Source organism: Triturus cristatus, chromosome 8 (assembly GCF_964204655.1).
Source record: "Triturus cristatus chromosome 8, aTriCri1.1, whole genome shotgun sequence".
In the NCBI taxonomy this organism is placed as follows: Eukaryota; Metazoa; Chordata; class Amphibia; order Caudata; family Salamandridae; genus Triturus; species Triturus cristatus.
Window position 1 is genome coordinate 768,884,004 of NC_140591.1, and position 16,800 is coordinate 768,900,803.

At 43.4% G+C, this 16,800-nt stretch overlaps 1 protein-coding gene across 2 annotated transcripts in view; it reads left to right on the plus strand.

Annotated features, from left to right (window-relative positions):
* RPS6KA3 (ribosomal protein S6 kinase A3) overlaps window positions 1-16,800 on the plus strand; it is a 690,637-nt gene that overhangs the window by 190,218 nt on the left and 483,619 nt on the right. For both annotated transcript variants that reach the window (XM_085622203.1, XM_085622204.1), the window contains exon 5: window positions 14,374-14,454. In XM_085622203.1, the coding sequence (XP_085478329.1) occupies window positions 14,374-14,454 (81 nt within the window). The remainder of the gene's footprint in view (window positions 1-14,373; window positions 14,455-16,800) is intronic.

Below are 16,800 nucleotides of genomic sequence, written 5' to 3' on the forward strand. Positions count from 1 at the left end.
GAGGGAGGCGGATTCTTGAGGTGTGGTGCTGGCTACCAGGTGGTTTTTGGGTTTGGTCCTTGATAGGCATGTAATCATTAACCTCCCTAGTCATGATACAAGCTTTGAAGGCTGTAAGAGCATCAAATGTTGTGTAGGTTGTATGCAGACGGTTGGATAGTGACCATCCAATTTTCGTACAGCATGCTACGTATAGCAGACATTCTTAGATATGGTAACCTGAGATAGTTTGGTTTTTCCAGAATGAATATTCTACAGGTGCCTGGATGAATCTCTAGACTACCCCGCCCCCCAAGCAATGCCTCTCCAGTGTCTGGCGGTGCCCTGGACTCTATTTCCTGCTTCCCTTACTGAGGGTTTGCTTACATTATCTGTGGCGCCTTTTGGCACATTGGCGTTGGGTCCAGGTTTTGTACATCTTACAGACACTGGTCTGGAACTCTTCTTTGAACTTTACCATTCAAAATCCTCTGCAGACTTCACAGTGATTATGTAAAATGTGACCTCCTATGGTCTTGGGGTGTGAACTGCGCCAATGGCGTTGTATATAGATGTTATCAGATCCGCAATACACCAGCATATGGTGTCTGGGCTCTAATCACAACCCCTCGTTTTAACTCCTGTTATTTCATGCAACTAACGTTCATCTGGAAGTGGGATATCAAGTTATTTTTGGTAAGGTTCTGTAAACATATTGTGCTTTTGCACTTTCCCACTTTTCTAAGTAAATCTTCTCCCCAAGGTAAAGCTCCCCAGGCGATCCCTTCAGACGAGTGGGTTCTCCAAATTGTACATTGAGGCTATGCCCTTCCATGTCTTACTACCCACCGTGCATTCCACATCTGTTCAGGTGGCTGACATAGGACCATCTCTCCGTTTTGCATCCAGAAGTACAGGCCCTTTGGCTACAGAAAGGGTTCTGACCTTGGAACTAGGAACTGGTTGTTCCAGCTAACTTCTTGTGCAGAAGGCAAACAAAGAATTTGGTTCTATTTTGTATCGTCTCAACGCCTCTCTGCGAAAGGACATATTCAAGAAGCGCATTCCTGTCCAGGTCCTGTCTTTCCAAGACCCTGGAGACTGGATAGTAGCATTGGATCTGCATGACACTCATTTCTATATTCCTGTTCTTTAGGCCCGTAGGCGTTGCCTGCATTTCATAGTGGACCAGGAGCATTTTTAGTTTGTGCGGCTTCCTTTTGACCTCACCAGTCCTCTCTGGTGTTCACAAAAGTGATGGCTGTGGTCAACCTTCGAAGGTCAGTGGTACCAATCATCTCCTACCTCAATGACTGGCTGCTGAAGACTGGTGTGCACCAGGCAGTCGCCAGCCACCTCCAGATGAGGCCGAACCTCCTCCCATCATTGGGGTTCACGATCACTTTGTGGAAGTCCCACTTTACTCCTTTGCAGATGCTCTCCTTCACCAGAGGTATACATGATATGGTACATGAGCCTTTCCTACGGAGTCTAGAGTCCCGGACACTCCGGCTTTGATCCCTATGTTTCAGCCTCTGTCCTGGATCTCTGTGGTCTCTTTCATCCTGCTTGTCAAACAGAACCAGATGGCATATGTGGGCTGTGCAGTGGGACCTCGAGTCTAAGTGGGCACCGCATCAAGAGAATCTGTTGGATTGTATATAGATTTTAGAGGAGACTGCTAAATACCCGCAGTGGTGGCTGCTGAACCATGATTAGGTTGGTGGCAGAACCCTCTCCATACCCCACCCAAAGTTAACATTGGTGACTTACACATTGCTTGTGGGTTGAAGAGGCAGTCTGGGTGAGTTTGAGATTATAGGCCTCCGGTCTTCAGCTTAAACCCCACTCAACATCAATTTGTTGGAGTTTAGGGCCATTTGCTTATTTCTAAGCGCCATACTAAAAGGAGGCTGGTGTAGGTGCTCACGGACAACACTACCATTATCTGGTACTGCAACAAGTGGGGTGGGGGTCTTTTGCTCTATGAGAAGGATCTGCGCCTCTGAAAGTGGCTGGACCACCAAGGAATTTCTCTGGTGGTTGACCACCTTATGGGATATCTAAACGCCCGGGCATACTAACTCAGTTGCTGATGCTTAATGGATCACGAATGACAATTGCACATGTAGGCGGCACAGAGTGTCTTGTTTCAATGTGGAGAACACTGGCTTGATATTTTCGCCACTGCCGACAATGTGCAGTGTCTGCACTTTTGCGCTTTGAGTTTCCAAGACGGCTCTCTTGGAGACACCTTCCATCTAGAGTGGGTCTCATGATTCCTGTATGCCTTCCCACTGCTGCCTCACCTGTTGTAAGGTCTGAAGAAGATCAAAAACTACCAGGCCATATTCATCCAAGTGGCACTTGATTTGGCCAGGAGAGTGTGGTACCCAGAACTTCTGGGCATGCGCATCTGTCCTCTGATTAAGGTGCCACTTCAGCAAGATCTTCCGTTGCAGCAGGCCTGCACAATTTGCATCTCCATGCTTGTATATTGAATGGCAGCAGTTGACTCTATTCAACCTTCCTCCTGAGGTTATCTTAGCGGCAAGACATCACTCCACAAAATCAATGTACACCAGTCGTTGGGATACATTTGTGGCTTGGTGCAGCAACCACCATTTTGACCCACTGCAAGCATTTTGCAGGTTTTTTTTTTTTTTGGTCCCAGCCCCAGCGAGGTCTTTATTTGGGCACCGTTTAAGGCTTTGTATTGGCTGTTACAGGGTTTGTGCCGTTGACTCATCAGCCTTCTTTGTTCAGATCACCTGTCGTGATTACATTTCTTACGTTTGCACCATTTATTTCCACCAGCACCCTTTGTGATGCCACAGTCTGACTTTTACATTTAATGCTTGCTTTTTTTTATGTGCACCCCTTTTGAGCCATTGCACAGATGACCATTGACACTTAAGATATTGAAAATAGGTTTTCTCATCGTCCTAATATTGGCTAGGAATGTGAGTAAGCTGCAGGCTCGCTCTTTCTTAAAATCCATCTTGTAGAGCATTCTTCCCAGATAAGTTGGTGTTAAGGGCCTGAGCTGCTTTTCTGCAAAAAGTGAGCATTTGATGTCAGAAAGGCTATTGCTCTTCTAGCATTCTTTGCCTCAACTCCTCCACTAAGGAGGTGGAAACATATTTTGGACCCCAAGAGGGCACTAAGCTGTTATATTGATTGCACCAAAACACATTGGCTCGACTACCAACATTGTGGGCTTCTCTAGGGCAAAGAAGGGCAAGGCGGTGCAGAAGCAGACCATCTCCCAGTGGTCTATTGATCTGCTACTCTAACAAAGAAGCAGCCTCCAGAAGCTTTCGGGCCCCATCCACCTAGGACTGCTAACACTGCACTAGCACATGGAGTACCTGTCCTGGGCATTTGCTACTTGGCTATATTGGCATCTTTGCACATATTAGTTGAGCACTGCTGCTTTAACACTCCGGTTTGTCGAGGGGCATTTTGCCTGCTTGATACTGCAAAACCTTTTGGTTTGAGCCAGTACAGACTTACATCCTGGTGGAGGTACTCCCGTTGTATCTATTCAAAAGTTAAGGAATCTGCATGCAACAGTATCCATCAGAAGAAGAAGTTTCTTACCTTCAGTAATAATTTTACTGGTAGATGCTCTATCTAACTGCAGATTCCGCACGGACCTTCTTGCCTCCCCATTCTGTTAACTGGGATCTTTTTCATCTAAAAATGTCCAACTCTAGATATCTGTACATTGGTCATGTAAGTTTGCTAATGGCGCTGCGGCTGAAGGGGCGTACAGCTTTAGAAAGCAACTGATGTCACCATGCATGGGTGGTACTTATGTGGCCCGCTCCTCACAGTAGGAAAAATGCCAGTGCAGAGCCACATAATGCCACTTGTCAGCACGCCGGAGTACTGCTTTATAAGTTTCCAGATTTAGTCTTAAGCCTGAGGAATATGCAAATCTTATGTAGTCTGCAGTTAGAGATTCCGCCAGAAAGATCATTACTGAAGGTAAGTAACTGATGTATACTATATATCCCTGCAGATTCCTCTGTCCACATTCCGGTCTTGTTGAGTTAGTGCTGGTTTATATTATGTTCCCAAGGTGTGCAATTATAATGCTGGTTATAGTCCTTGTTGCAAAGCTTTTGGTTCCTCTCCCCAGGCCTTGATTAGGTGCATTGGTTGGGCAAGGAAGAATGCAAGAAATTGATATCTGCACCAGACTGCGCTATATATGGAGAAAAGTTGATCCATTGTGGTCGTGCAAAGCCACAATTAGTCACATGACACCAACTGACGGGATTAACCTGCTATTGGTGGATTAAACAAAAAAAGTCCAGATAGGCTGGCACCTGGAGTATAGTCTTTAAAGTGTGACCTGTGTAGGAAGGTGTAGTATCCACTAGAAATATAGTCATCTAAGGCAAGTAACGTTTTGTTTTGATTAAATATTAGTCAAGGAGTTTTGTAAACTTACTGAACAAGAGTCAGTCAATTTTAATGGAGCATTATTATGAGTTTGTAACGTGCTGCTTTAGATTGCATGTTGTCGTCTAGTGATCAGGCTGCACCTCCTGAGGTTTGAGCCGGGAGACTGCAGGCTGTTGCTCGCGTTATCATATTTGCACTTTTCTTGCTGCTTACTGGAGGTTTTGTTGCCGCTGTTTTTGAACAAGTGTTTTTTATAAATGTTTTGTTTTTAATTCCGGGCAGGAACCCTTTAAGACCTCCTTAATTCTTACCTGACATTCCACCTTCCCCAGAACAAAGACTCCACCTTAGATTGTTTTTTCCCGCTGATGGGTTTGAATGCTTATTTCAAGCTCCTGACCCGTTATGCTACAACTCATTGCTGTACAACTCCTGACAGTGGAAAGCTAACAGAGGGCAATGAACTACATATGTAGTATTACAGTTAATAAAATGATTGATAGTGTGTGTTTTAGCACTATTGTATTGAAATTTGATTGTCTTATTCATGGCAAAACAACATACACTGCACATGCCACATTTATAGAATCCCTTGGGGGTAGTGGGTAACCATGTACTAGTTCTCTTGGGTGGAATGTAACTCGGGCATAGCTCTTGCCTTAATGTTTTCCCCTTCTTAAATGTAATTGAGGGCTTGGTACCTATCTTCTCATGTAGGCTCCCATCTTATAGTAACAGATGCCAATGTTTATTTCAAATTCTATACAAGTCCGTGTTTATAGATGTATAGGGTGTAATGAATCTGATTTTTCTAACATTAGACACCTTTTTATTGCATCTGTGTTTAAGAAGTAAGTTCCTATCCCTTTTATTGACCTTTGCTCGAGCCTTCTCAATTACATCTTTGCCATCACTGCAGTTTCTCTTCGTTCTCACCATTTCCCCAAATGGGATTGAATTAATCTCTGAAATTGGATGTGAGCTTTCTGCATGTAAGAATTTTCTGTAGGGAACTTAAAGTAGTCTACCATTATCAACCATAATGGTGTTGTCTAGAAAGTTTATGCTAGAAGTACTTTGTTCCTTTGTAAAGCTCAGATTGAAAGAATGATCATTCATGTATTCAAAAAACTGGTCTAGTTCATCAAAAGTCCCTGCCTAGAACATTAGAATGTCATCAATGTATCTACCTAGATACAGAATGTTGTTCAATAGGTTCACAGGTCCCTTACGCCATGTATTTATTGGCTTAAAATACCCCATATAGAGGTTGGCCAGAGACGGGGAAAATTTTGCCCCCATGGCCACCCCTCTAATCTGGCGGAACCAGCTTCCATTATGCAAAAAGATGTTATTATTTGAAACCAGTTCAATCATTGGCAATAACAATGTGGAATGCTCATAAGTTTCTATCGGTCTTGTGTCCAAAAAATGTTGTTCTTCATCCAAGCCAAGTTTGCCTCGAATACTTGTATACAATGCACACACGTCCATTGTTACCAAGTAATGCCCAAGAACCCAATCAACACCTCAAATTTTATTCAGAACATCTCCAGTGTCCAAGATAAACGAAGGCAAGTTTGTAACTAGCGGCTGCAAAAAAAATCTATATATTCAGAGATTTTCTCAGTGGGAGATCCAACACCAGATATGATGGGTCTCCCCGGAGGAAACTCTCCACCCTTATACACTTTGGGTAGGCAATAGATACACGGATAAGTAGGCACATCATTAAACAAATTTCCAAATCAGAGATCAAACACTGTTCATTCCAAAGTTTCAGAAAACTATATATTCTCTCTTTAGTTTCTTTTATGGGATTGCCACTCAGTTTTATATATGTCATAGTATCACTGAGTTGTCTGTCTATTTCCGAGACATAGTCCAGATGATTCATCAGGACTATATTTCCACCCTTGTCAGCCTCTCGGATGACAAGGGAGTCCTTTTTCTTGAGGTTTGCCACAGCATTTCTTTCTTCCACAGTAATGTTCTGTCTGTAAAATTTGCGTTTAGTGTAAAATTTATCCTCCATTTTGTAGAGGTCAGACATAACATTCTGCTGGAATTTATCAATGTTATTGCCTCCCTGTAACTGGGGAGTGAATCTAGATTTAACTTTAAATCCACTATCAATTTTTGTATCTAAGCCTAAATCTGCAGCCACTGTTTGTAATGTTGGATCGTCTCCCTGGTCATCGAGACAGAGTACAAGATGTACATCCTTAATGTCTTTAATGGATGGATTGGAGTCACTCAAATGTGATGGTAAACATATATTGGTAATGTTAGGTCTATCTTGGAAATATTTGAAATTTCTAACAAATTTAAAACAACTGATATGGAACAATGAAAAATCCGGTATTGAGCTCGGACAAAAACCAAGTCCCTTGCTTAATATTTTTATTTCTGAGTTTGACAGTACATGTTCAGAAAGATTGACAATGTTGATATAATCACATAGTTCAATGTCATGGGGGTACTCTACATCTTTTGATTGCGAGCCACCGATCTTGTTGTTACCCCTACTTTCTCTTTTGGATCTAGTTCTTGATTGACCCCTCCGCGCTCTTTTGTAGTCATATCTTTTTTGAAGGCTTGTTTGTTGCCTTTCCTGAATCTTTGCAGTTCTAAAAAAAAAAAAAGGAGTCGGGACCCGTAGCCACTGCACCGCTATGTTAATTAATAGGGCTTCTGAATATCATGGAGTTCAGCTTCATAAAGAGTCACTTGAGGAGGATTTTATCTTTGAAACACTAAGCTCTTCCCAGAGATCCACTCATACACTGCCTCTGGTTAAGGGCATGCTAAAACATGCGGACAACATTTTTAAAGATCCCATTCGTGCGAGAATTCTTACACCAAGGGTAGATGAGAAATCTAAATCTGCACCAACAGATCCAGTTGATATCAAGGGTCAAATACCATTAATTGCCTAGTGGTTTCTAATGCCCGTAAACGGGCAAACTCACGAACCTCGGGGGATGCCCCTCCTCCAGACAAGGAATCTAAATTAATAGATGCCCTGGAAAAAGAGTAGCTGCACAGGCAGTCAATCACTGGCGTATTGCCAATACCCAGGCCCTCTTAGATAGATACGACAGAGCTCACTATGATGAATTGGAACAATTGCTCCAATTTCTACTTGATGAACATACGGCTAAGGCAAATAACCTAATTCAGAAAGGGACACTAATTTCAAACACTTCTATTAGGTGCGCTTTAGATGCCACTGAGACTGCTGCTCGTGCAATCAACACCAGTGTCTTGCTAAGGAGGCACACCTGGCTTGGAATTTCAGGGTTTAAACATGAAGTCCAGGCTTTTATCTTAAATCTACCTTTTGATAAAGAGCATCTATTTGGTCCTGTGGTACACACTTCCTTAGAGTAGATGAAGGACACAAGTTGCAAAATCTATGGGAGCCCTACAGTCCCCATCCATTCGGGGGTCTTTTCATTGCTCCTTCTACAGAGGGAGCTCCAAAGGCTTACCTACAGACAACACCTCAACATCATTTAGAGGCAACAGTCAGTCACCCTCTTCGAGTGGTTACTTTTGAGGCGGATTTAGAGGCAATAATGGCAAGGGAAGAGTTAAAGGTTACACATCCCGCAACTCCCTCTCAACAAACAGTGACTTATCTCCTCTTCCTACGATCATTCCACACCTGTCGGAGGACCTGTCTCTCAATTCCTTCCCGTCTGGCATACAATAACTTCAGACAGATGGGTCCTAGGAATTATCCAATCTGGTTATTGCCTGGAGCTTACCAACCATCCCCCAAACATTCCTCCACGTTCACACAAAATGTCACCAGAGCATCTACACCTCAAACAGGAGGTTCACTCACTTCTGCAAAAGGGAGCTATAGAGCCCGTACCATTACAATATCAAGGATCTGGCGTGTACTCCCTATACTTTCTAATACCCAAAATGGACGGCTCACTCAGGCCTATACTAGACCTCGGAGAGTTGAATCAATATATTCACTCTGATTACTTTCATAGTGACACTTCTACAAGTGTTCCTACTCCTACAGCAAGACTACTTTGTCTACTCTAGAATTAAAGGACGCATATTTCCATATTCCTATACATCCCGCTCATCACAAATATCTCAGTTTTGTGGTAGCGGGACAACACTACCAGTTCAGATTGCTTCCGTTCGGAGTTACCACTTCTCCCAGAGTATTCACCAAATGCCTGGCAGTATTCGCTGCTCACCTGCAAAGACAACATATTCATGTCTCCCCATACCTAGACGATTGGCTCATCAAAGCCAGTTCTTGCCCAAAGTGTCTCCAGCACACTCAAATAACAGTACACTTACTGCACGATCTCTGGTTCACAGTTAATGTGTTGAAGTCCCATCTTTAACCTTCCAACACGCAAACATACTTAGGAGCCACTCTCAATACGCAAAAAGCTCTAGCCTGTCCCAATGCAGCCAGAATCTGCAATATTCAGGCTCTAATTTCACAGTTTCAGCCCAACCAGTGTTTACCATCTAGAGTATATTTGCAACTACTGGGAATGAAGGCGTCTTGCATCATGATAGCTCCCCCATGCAAGACTTCAAATGCGTTCCCTTCAGGAATGCTTAGCACGTCAGTGGAATCCGTCTCAAGGTCTATTGTCAGATCTAATGTTGGTAGACGGCCACACCCATTGCTCTCTGCAGTGGTGGAATTCACAAAACCCATCTAAAGGGCGGCCCTTCATCCACCGATTTCCACAGACCATGCTAAAAGCAGACACATCGCTCACTGGTTGGGGAGCTCATCTCCAGACTCACAATTCAAGCTTTGTGGAGGCAAAAGCAACTTCATATAAATCTTTTAGAGCTCCTTGCAGTATTTCTAGCGCTCAAAGCCTTCCAGACTCACCTTGCAGGCAAAACTGTCCTGATTCGCACCGACAACATGACAGCCATGTATTACATACAGGAACAGGGGGGGACACACTCTCCAGCTGTCGTGCACGCACAAGCCATTTGGAGGTGGGCCATACATCACAAAATGTATCTCCTGGCAGGACGCCTCACAGGAGTAAACAATCAGATCGCAGATCTTCACAGCAGGCAGAGACAACAGATTCATGAGTGGGAACTTCACCCTCAAGTTCTCCTCCCATTCTTTCAAATGTGGGGTTTTCCACAGATAATCTGTTCACAACTCACCAAATCACAAAATGCCCAAACTTTGCCTCCACACCCGTTGTCCAAAGGCAATGCAGTATGGATGAACTGGTCAGGGATATTTGCCTGACCTTTTCTGCCTCTCCTACTCATTCCACTAGTAGTTCGGAAGCTCAGACAAACATCCCTCACACTGATCCTAGTAGCTCCCACATGGGCCCATCAACCTTGGTTCACTACCCTGTTGGAGTTCTCAGTAGTTCCTCATTAAAAACGACATCTCGCACCCAGTCTCCTCACACAGAGCCATGGAGAGATGAGACCTCCACATCCCAAAGATCTCAACCTAGCGATCTCGCACCTGAAATCATAGTTCGGTTAACTGAACCTTCCACCAGCCTGTATGAATAGCATTAAAGAGGCCAGAAGGCCTACTACAAGGGCTTGCTACGCAGCTAAATGGAAGTGGTTTGTTTTATATTGTAATAACCATATCAACCCGCTAGATGCTTCCATTCAAAATATCATTAGTTATTTACTACACTTACAGCACCCAGGTTTAGTTTACACATCCATATGCTTACATCTCACTGCAATAGCTGCATACCTTCAAAATAGACAGCATCTGTCGCTTTTCAGAGTACCCATTATCAAGGCTTTTATGGAAGGACTCCAGAGTTATTCCAACAAAACTTCCACCTGCTCCAGTGTGGATTCTTAACATTGTCCTTACCAGACTAATTGGTCCACCCTTCGAGCCATTGCACAAATGTGAACTTCAATTACTCACTTAGAAAGTTGCCTTCCTCGTTGCTATTACATCACTGAGGAGAGTGGGTGAGCTTCAGGCACTAACCATAGAGGAACCATTTTGTCAAGTCCATCAAAACAGAGGTCCTTCGCACTAACCCCAGATTTCTACTCAAAGTGGTATCTGTCTTTCACATCTATCAATCTGTTGAGTTGCCGGTGTTCTTTCCTCAACGAGATTTAGTGGCAGAACGAGCTCTACACACATCAGATGTTAAACGAGCATTATTGTATTACTTTGAAAGAACAAAACCATTTTGTAAAACTAAACAGCTCTTTGTGGCTTTTGCTCCACCACACAAAGGCAATCCTATTTCTAAATCAGGTATTGCTCCGTGGATAGTTAAATGTATTCGAACATGCTATGAAAAAGCAAAGAGGACTTTACCAATACCCCCTAGAGCGCATTCCACCTGCACACTAGGGGCTACTATGGCTTTCTTAGGAAACCTCCCCATAGCTGACATCTGTAAAGCTGCTAAATGGTCTCCACCGCACACATTCACCAAGCACCATTGTGTAGATGTGTTAGCGAGACAACAGGCTAATGTAGGCCAGGCAGTACTTAGAACACTTTCAGGCAAACGCTACAGGTTAGCCACCGCTTTGGGAGAATACTGCTGTATATTCTATGCAAAGCATCTGATCTACAGCTCACATGCCTCAAACGGATAATGTTACTTACCCAGTAAACATGTGTTCTTGGCATGTAGAGCTGTAAATTTACATGCGCCCACCTGCCTCCTCTCGTTCCTATACCTGTTGCAGTTCTCTCTTATTTTATATACATACGCATGGACATCTCTATTCTTAATAACTTCATTCTCACCCTCTACGGGAAACTATCTAAATGGAGTCAATGTCCTTGGGCACCATCACCGAAAGGAGAAGTCACCTACCTTGTGACTGGAAACACTTCTTCGAAGAAAAACAAAGTGCAAACATTTGAACCCAACACTAGATGGCAGGAGTGTGCAAAGCATGTGAATCTACAGCTCTACATGCGAAGAACAGAAGCTTACTGGGTAACTAACATTATCCTATCGGAATAAAACAAGACCAAAAATGACAAAAATCCAACATACACCAGTCAAGATATCATTTTTTAAAGTTTCACATAGTTCAGTTCACAGAAAACTATGGATGCGTCACTTTTATCACAAAATACCTGGGAAGCGTCGAAGACTAAAACTGGCACGGGGGAAATGAAGCGCCAGAAAAGCAAAGTGATGAGTCGATTCCTTACTGCCAGGGAAGGTGATGCGTCGATTCCTTACTGCAGCTCAAGGAAGGAGATGCGTCGGTTTCCGGACACGCGGCCTCGGTTCCTTACTGCTGGGCTACGTCAAAGAAGAATTTGGCGCACAGGTGGGATGCATCGAAAATCCAGACGCGCTAGGTCAATGTGGCAGCGGAACAGGCGATGTGTCGATTTCACAGCTGTGAAGCAGGATTTGTCTGTGTTTCCTCAGCTGCACAACAGGGCCTGTGTTTGAGCAGGAATGGGTGCCTCAGGACTATGGCAACGGTGGTCTTTCATCTGCACAGAAGGCGCTATGTTGATTCTTTGGCCGAGCAACGACGATGCATTGGTTTTTCAGTTGCACGGCTATGCTGCGTCGGAAAAAACAGGCGCTGAAGGTCAGTACATGGATTTTCTGGCTTCTGTGCAGCAACGGCTGCCTCCAAGGGTCCAGAAGTGAAATTGGCATCACTTGGCAGGTCAGAACTCCCAGCAGAGGAGTTCACGGGCTGTAGATGGAGTCTTTGGCCCTGAGACTTCTTAACAGAAGGCAAGCACACACAAGCCCTTGGAGAATATTGATTCCAAAGTAATTCACTCCTGTGCAGCTCATACCAATATTACTACTAACATACCCCCCCCCCCCCCTGAAAAAAATCACAGTTGACAATTTTTATCACCTGCATAAAATTCTCAAATTATGAATACATCGAGCTTTAATTCAGGGGAACTCTGGTATCCGAGCTTCTGCACATGGCCATCGATCCTCCGATCAGCCTGCCCCTTCCGGTGGGTCTTCTATCGCAGCAGAGGGCGGTCCTCCACCCGAACCTGTCTAGCCTCCACCTCCTTGCATGGAGATTCAGTGGCGACAGTTGACAATTTATAACCTTCCTCCCGAAGTCTGTAACGTTATCTTGGCAACCAGGAGTCCCTCCACCAAAACGGTATATGCCTGTAGATGGAACAAATCTGTGGCATGGTGCGCAGCAAAGGCTGTGTATTTCTCCGTTTCATTCTTTCTTTGGCCCAGCAAGGCTCTCTTCTGCGCCACTTCGGCTTCCTGATCAGCCTTCTTTTTTCAAGTCCCCTATTGTAAATCGCTTCCTTAAGTTCATTACTCACTTGTTTCCTCCAATTCCTTACGTAATGCCCCAGCGGGACTAGAACCTGGTTCTGACCGACCTCATGTGCGCTCCTTTCGAGCCAATGCATAACTGTCCTCTCACACTTTTGACTCTTAAAACTGCCATTTTGGTGGCCATCACCTCTGCTCGCAGGGTGAGTGAGCCTCAGGCTCTTTCTTCCAAACCTCCTTTCCTGGCTGTTCCTCCGGAGAAAGTTGTCCTTCGCACTAGGCCTTCTTTCCTACCCAAAGTGGTTTACTTTTTCCATATGGGACAGACCAATACTTTGCCCACCTTCTTCCCGCCCCTGCATCCTTTTAAAGGGGAGGAGAGGCTCCACTGTCTGGATGCAAAATGTGCACTTTCCTTCTATCTGGATCGCACAAAACTATTTTGGGTGGATTACCAGCTCTTTGTTGGCTATGTGGGTGCCAAGAAAGGTCGGGCCACGCAAAAGCCTGCCATCTCTCGATGGGTCGTTCTTTGCATCAAAATCTGTTATTCCTTGGCAAAGAACGAACTTCAAGTGGAGCTGCGCGCCCATTCCACCAGGGTGACGGCAGCCACTACTGCTTTGGGTCGTGGAGTCCCTCTTCATGACGTGCCAGGCAGCCACGTGGGCTTCATTGCACACCTTTACCAAACATAACTGCCTGGACAGCCAAGTCCGGAGAGAGTGCTTCTTTGGCCGTTCAGTTCTCTAGGACTTTCTGGTGTGAACTTAGTTCACAGACCTACCTCCTGGGTTGGTATTGCTGGGGTATCTATTTTAAGGTGAGGAATCCATAACTAATAGGCTCTTTCAGATAAACAAGCTACTTCCTTCGGTAACTATATTTCTTTAAGAGACGTATATTAGTTATGGATTCCTCCGCGCCCCAACCATCCTCCCTGTTCTGCGAACTGACTTCTAGGGTAAGGGACTCCCTTTCAGGGCCCTAGTTTTTGTGCACCAGTTGTCAGTGTCTTGCATGGCTCTGTGCTTTTGGCGTGGAATATCATGTGAAGAACTGACGTCCGCGCGCAGGAGAGGCTTCTAAGTAGATACCGCGATATCATTCCGGCGATTATGATGCCAACGACTAACGCGGAGTCGACTGACGCCACCTAACGACGAACAGGGGGAATGCTGATATCAAATTCTCCGGATCCAGTCTGACGCCTTGGGGTAATTCGAAGGTGAAGAATCCATAACTAATGTCTCTTACAGATATCGTTACCGAAGGTAAGTAACTTGTTCGTTAAAATGTCTTTGTGTACGTGTAGAGTAATTTATTTGTGTTACTTCACTAATGGTTCAAACTAATATCCTACACACACAGAGCAACCAGTATCTACAGCTGGTATTTTATAGGTGAGGCATGCTAATGCACATTTGGATGAGTCTCCTCTATAGCATGCTGAACTGCATTTCCTTTTCTTGCAGGATTTGCACCTGCTATAATATACTTCCTGTGTCTCAGTTGCCATCAAATAGTCCCTGCAGTCAGTTCATTGGAGGTTTGCTACATATTGAATGCAGTGGTTGCTTTGTTTACTCATAATGGCGCTTTCTGCAGTACCGACTACCCACTTATTCACTTAAATTTAGTAGGAAAGCTAAATATTCAATTTATCATTTTTTTGCTAGTGTGGTTTTAATTTATTTATTTTTCACAGTTCGTGATCGAGTTAGAACAAAAATGGAGCGTGATATTTTGGTGGAAGTCAATCATCCCTTTATTGTCAAATTGCATTATGGTGAGTGTGTTCTTTGAAACTAAATTAACAGAATAGTTGTACAGTAAATATTGTTTCAGAATGATGTAACAAAAATTATATATTTATGTGTAGCATTTCCGCCTTCCTGAAAGTGTTTTTTATTGAATTTTATAACTTTTTCCAGTTATACAGCTGCTGATGGTCCGTTTTCTTCAGACCAACATAAAGATTACACATTTGTTATTGGTTCTTATAAATTAGGCAGGTGGGCTCAGCCTGTTCATTATACAGTCATGTACAGGTCATTTTATGCATATTCTGGTAATCCAGCGTGAACCCAATAAATTGGTCCAGGATAAATATTCAAAAACATCTCATACTTTGGCCCATACACATTCACCCAAATCCCTGATGTGCAGGGGTCTAGTTTGTTAACTTTACTTCTATTTACTCTTATTACTCAGGCACAACATTTAAACATCCTGTACTTTTGCGTATTGTAAAAATTAATAATCGACTTCATCTAATTAGTTTAAGAGTTGATGGCAATGGTACTTCTCAGAAAAACATGAATCAATAACTGGTTAAAATAACCACAGAGACTCGGTGAGATTTAGTAATTTTATCTAGTAATAATGCTCATAGCACTCGCAGAATTTCGGCTATGATGTTTGCCGACGACACCCTTTTGGTTGCTAAATCAGCCATGGGGATACAAAAGGTTTTGGATAAATTCGAAGAGTTTTGTAGGGATCGTGGCTTAGAAATAAATCTTCAGAAAACAAAATTTATGGCATTTAATTGCCCAAAAAGCACACGTCCCAATCCATGCCTAAATGGGAAACCGCTCGAAAGGGTGTCATCTTTTGTGTATCTGGGACTTACAATTACTGAGACTATGGATTGGGGGGCACATCTTACAAAATCTACATTAAAACTAGCACAAACCTCAGGAGGGATTATGAAGGTTTTTAACAATTCCAGCAAAAGAAATGTTAGCTCAGCTGTGGAAATCTATAGGGCCCAGGCAAGGGGTGGAGCATTGTATGGTGCAGAATTATGGGGCCACCTAAACACGCTAAAATTATTACAGGTGGAGAACCAATATCCAAGACCATTATTTAGCTTGCCCCGTAGTACCCCTTTGGTCCCGTTACGCCTAGACACAGGCATAATGCCAATAGATGAAGTTGTAGGACTTAAACCTATTATGGCACAACATTTAAACATCCTGTACTTTTGCGTATTGTAAAAATTAATAATCGACTTCATCTAATTAGTTTAAGAGTTGATGGCAATGGTACTTCTCAGAAAAACATGAATCAATAACTGGTTAAAATAACCACAGAGACTCAGTGAGATTTAGTAATTTTATCTAGTAATAATAAATGCTCATAGCAATCACTTTCATAAATTCAAATACTGGTAACCTCATGAGAGAGAGAGCAACAATCTAATCATAGCAACAACGGATCTATCTTTTCAAATATACGCTGCAGAGAGACGGATAGATGAAGAGACATTAGAAGCAAGTAAAATATATCGATTTTAAAACCAACAATTCGGAGGGGATAGGTGAAGAGACAAAAGGTTCAAAGACTAGAATTCGACTGCAAAATAATTTCTGCAATGCGAAGTTAGATCAAATACAAACCCAAAATATCTGTAAGGGAAAAACCACCACCCAGGCATAGGTGGCAGTGGGGGACCCCTGAACCTAGAGTCCAGGATCAAAGAGTGAGGAACCAGACAAGGACAGGACAGGAACAGCTAGGCCTCTCCGCAAACCGACTAACAGCGACGCATCCCTCACTCCGACACCTTCAGCATAAGTGACCTCTCTCCTAAACCACACCCCTAAAGCACCTATTCTTATACCCTAAAAGTCATGTCTGTCCCACAATAGTTGCTAAATTCACAATACCTACCTAAAGGATTGGTTGAGTTCTAGGGGTGTGATGTCACACCACTATCAAATGATATTCTTTTGACTACACCATTGTTCTAAACATTTTGTTCACATAGTCATCAATACCCCTTCTCTCTCATGAGTACACATGCAACAATTCATTGTACATTTTAATAAATTCAACAACTACAGGTTCCGTTCCCACGATGACACTGGCGTTGGCTGCTTTTCAATGTTCTGTACCTCACCAGGTCAAGCCTTTTTAGCTTTGCACAGCAGTTCAGTCACGTGGTCACATGGTTCCTGCTCGCTCCTAATTCCACCCGCCCTTGGTTAGGCTAACTTTTAAAGGTAGAGTACTCGTCCAATACTAAAAGAAATGAAAACAGACATTTATTAATGATGTGATGATGCATTTTCACTGTTTACCACCCACCTTAACTCTACTTCATATTAACGGTTAGCCTAGCATAGCA